Raw genomic sequence first — 3,572 nt, 5'->3', positions numbered from 1 at the left:
GAACTCCCATTCCCAGCTCCTGGATTTTCTGTTCAATGGCTGTTTCTACTTCGCTCTTCTCTAGGGAGTACTCCACAAAGAAAGCTTCCAAAATGAATGACACAAAGATACTGAAAGAAATGATGAGCAGAATTACATAGCGCCATTTCCTTCCTAGGATCCCCCCTGCTTTTGGGCATCACCTACTGTCTGAGTATTCCTGGGCTCACTCCCCCACATGCCATCCCCTCCTCTGCTGGAGATGGGGAGCTCAGCACTCGGTGGAGGTAAGCACAGATGCAGCAGATTCCTCTGTGACCACATGTCCTGCCTGTCTCCAAGAGTCACACCATGTGTGACCAACGGTACCACCCTGGCAGGGGGCAGAGCCCCTCTTCCCTCCAAAAGGGAGGGGAGCAACCCCAAACTTACTTGACAATAATTATCACCATCACAATGTGGAAGGCAATGAAATACAGCTTTGCTGGCTGAACCGTCACGTTGGCAAATCCATTGGCAAAGACTATAACGGGAGTCAAGGGCAAGAGCGCTAAAGGAGGAGAACATCTTGCTGTAGAGTAGTGCAAAGGGAGGACACAGGTAACACCACCCAGCAGCGACCTTCTGAACAAAGTCCGCTGCAGGGACCATGCCTCTGTTGTCTGGCACTACACGGGGAAGAGCACAGATCACCAAACTCTAGTTTGGATCTTCCACCACAAAGGATATCATGCCACTGGTTGACTACAGTGAGCTCCATCAGGACGATGAAGGATGATGCAAAGTTGTTGAAGTTGTTCTTGCAGTATTTTCCACGGGCAAACAGAGAATCCTTGAGGGCTGGGTTTCCGCATTCCAGGGCATGAGGAGCATTCGAGTTCGCAGGGAAGAACTGGATTTTCCCATAGAATAACTCCATGCCAATGATAGCAAATACACAGTACACCACCTGGGAAGAGAAACCCCATCACCTGCTTCTCCAGTGAGCAGCAAGCTCCATGGAAAGTTTAGAGTTCCAGCAGGTCTTCCAGTTCTTACAGACACAGCAAGCTGCTGAGGAGCAGCAGAGTTTAAGAGACCCAACCCACTCAAGGGCAATTACCAGGCAGAAATAATAAGCCAAGAACTACAGCTCAAATACATGGAGATGAAATATTCTCAAATCATAAGAGGAGAACTTATTTTTAGGAAGTTATTCAAGAAACAGGTTTCTCATTCAGCTTCTTGCCCAAATCACAATTTGATTCTTTACTGCGCGAAGCCCAGACTGCACAGAACATCCTCACTGCCTCATGGAGCAAAGAAGAATGTCCTGAGCTGGCAAGCAGCAGGAGCCCAATCCCTTTGCACACATTTATATGTGCAGTGACCAAGAATCAAATGGACACTTACAGTTGCAAAGGCCAGCCATCCAGAGATTTGCATTTATCCTCTTGAAAACAGCATGAGCATGAGACTTAAGACACGTTTCTGTAAAACTGGAGTGCTTTGAGCCAAGATACCAGGATTTCTTACCAGAGTCAGCCCACCAAATGTCAACATTGTCGGTACGATGTTTATCAGCGTGTTCATGATGACCCGGAACCTACAGCAAATGATTCATGACACCACCTGCTGTGGGGATGCTCTTTTAAAGCCCATGCTTGCTTATTGTCACATCCCATCCAGCACGTGCCCCCCATATGCCCTTGTTTTGTAAGTAAGTCTCCAGAGAGGCTGCAGCAACTCGGTTCATCCCAGGCACGCTGGGACAAGGCCTTGGGATGCTTTGTTGAGCAGCCACCGTCAGTCCAAAGCAGCCATGCACAGCATCTCAAGGCACTGTTTCAGCCAGCCTCTGACACAGCTTGCCTCCCCCAAACCATATCCCTCTCCCACTCTCTTTATTACCTTTGAATGCTGTCAACAATCCTTATTAGCCTGAGGACCCTCAAGATGAAGACAATGTCCAGGATCTGTTGGCTGTTGTACTTCGTGGCTGAGAAAGGAAAAAAAAGATATTTTTTTTTTCTTCTGAAAAAATAAGCAGGGAAGTGTAGAGATAATGGTAACAAATGTAAGAATGTGCTTTATGTCCTTGTTAAACGCTTTATAACAGGTAGTTATTAAAAAACCAAAAGGACTAAGTTAGTTCTTGGAAACCCTATAGGAAGTTCAGTGTCTTGTCAAAAAACCTCCCGAGCCCAAGGTGATGGCAAAAGACGACTCAAGACCACCGAGTTTCCCAGATGCATGCAGACTGCTTAAGCTGCACTTACTCGATTTCAGGGTGGTATTGAGTATCGTTGCAGTCAAGGCAGCAAAGATGATGAGGGTATCAAACCTAGCACGAGGGAAGGCAGCGCTGTTAGATTTGTGGCAACAGTGAATGGGCGCTTAAGCTGCCACACGACACATGAAAGCAGTAACCCCTCTTCCTCACATCTGTGCCAGGCAGCCCTGCATCACCTCAAACTCTTTGCAGGGTGGGAAGGTGGGAGAGCTTTGTTTAGCAAAACACGTTCCCCTGCCCAGCCGCTATCTTCACATGCTGCAGAGTCACCTAAGACTGAGCTAGCAGAGCAGGGCAGAGAACAGTCATCTCTGTCAGAGCCAGTTTAGGCCAGGAAAGAGCACAATGTCCTCTGATGCTTATAAACATTTTAATTACACCCTGGCACATGAGTTCGGCAGCCCATCTCTCCAAGAGACTTTCAGTTCTTGAGGGGCTGAACACAAAGATCTCATCACACTTCACACCACCTCTAACACAAACATTCATCCCACTCACCAGTTCCAGAACTGATTTTTGCCAAAAAATGCCCTCGGTTCGTAAGTGTACACTTTCAGGAGTATCTCAATTATATACAAAGCAAGGAAGACCCATTCTGCATAAGAAATATAGGGGGTTTCCTCATCCAGAGCAATGAAGATGGCGTTTATTAGAATGATCACGTCGTAAGTCCAAACAAATCCCCTGCAAGAAAAAGAGAAATCAGTTTGCCACTCCCAAGAAGGTAAAAGTTACGCAGTTATTTCAGGAGTTCTTTGCCTCTTCTCAAACATTGTCATTTAGGTAAACTGCCTTTACCCATCAGCTCTCCCCAAGCCTGAGAGTTTAGGAAAGTTACTATAGAGTTTAGCTTTGCCCTTGAAGTCCAACACAAAGCAGAGCACAAGCCTTCAAGGCACACCACTGCCAATGCTCTCAACATTAAACAAACTCTTAGAGACTGACTGCAACCACGTTTCTAACAAGCCAAGCACCTTTTCTCAAGCAGAAAAGACTGGATGAGTAAACCAGAAGACTATATGGAACTGGGAGGGGCGGCTGGTACACCAGATGGGTGTGCTGCAGTCAGAGGGACCCGGGCAGGCTGGGAAAGTGGGCAAAGAGGAATCTCATCGTGTTCAAAGGCAAATGCAAAGTCCTGCTCCTAGGGAGGAATAACCTCAGGCACCAGTGCAGGCTGGGGGTCAACCCTCTGAAAAGCAGCTCTGCAGAGGATCTGCGGGGGGGTGTTGGTGATGGGGGTGTCTTGGTCGTCAAGTTGAACATGAGCCAGCGATGCACCCTGGTGGCAAAAAAGGCCAACAGCACCCTTGGCTGCATT

The 3,572-nt window shown here is 47.6% G+C and overlaps 1 protein-coding gene across 4 annotated transcripts in view; it reads right to left on the bottom strand.

Annotated features, from left to right (window-relative positions):
• LOC104128122 (two pore calcium channel protein 2) overlaps positions 1–3,572 on the bottom strand; it is a 16,294-nt gene that overhangs the window by 1,860 nt on the left and 10,862 nt on the right. The window contains exons 10-16 of one of the 4 annotated variants that reach the window (XM_035896187.1): positions 2,750–2,935; positions 2,238–2,302; positions 1,870–1,957; positions 1,495–1,564; positions 697–928; positions 412–502; positions 1–110 (exon numbers count right to left, since the gene is read on the bottom strand). The exon at positions 1–110 is cut by the window's left edge and continues 17 nt beyond it. In XM_035896187.1, coding sequence (XP_035752080.1) covers positions 1–110; positions 412–502; positions 697–928; positions 1,495–1,564; positions 1,870–1,957; positions 2,238–2,302; positions 2,750–2,935 — 842 coding nt within the window. Of the gene's footprint in view, positions 929–1,494; positions 1,565–1,869; positions 1,958–2,237; positions 2,303–2,749; positions 2,936–3,572 lie in introns of all 4 variants that reach the window. The other 3 variants (XR_004842268.1, XM_035896177.1, XM_035896173.1) reach the window with 3 other exon arrangements.

The sequence above is a fragment of the Egretta garzetta genome, unplaced genomic scaffold, assembly GCF_000687185.1.
Source record: "Egretta garzetta isolate BGI_Z169 unplaced genomic scaffold, ASM68718v1 scaffold200, whole genome shotgun sequence".
NCBI lineage: Eukaryota > Metazoa > Chordata > Aves > Pelecaniformes > Ardeidae > Egretta > Egretta garzetta.
Note: the sequence above shows the minus strand (reverse complement) of the source record. Positions and strands in the feature narration are given on the sequence as shown.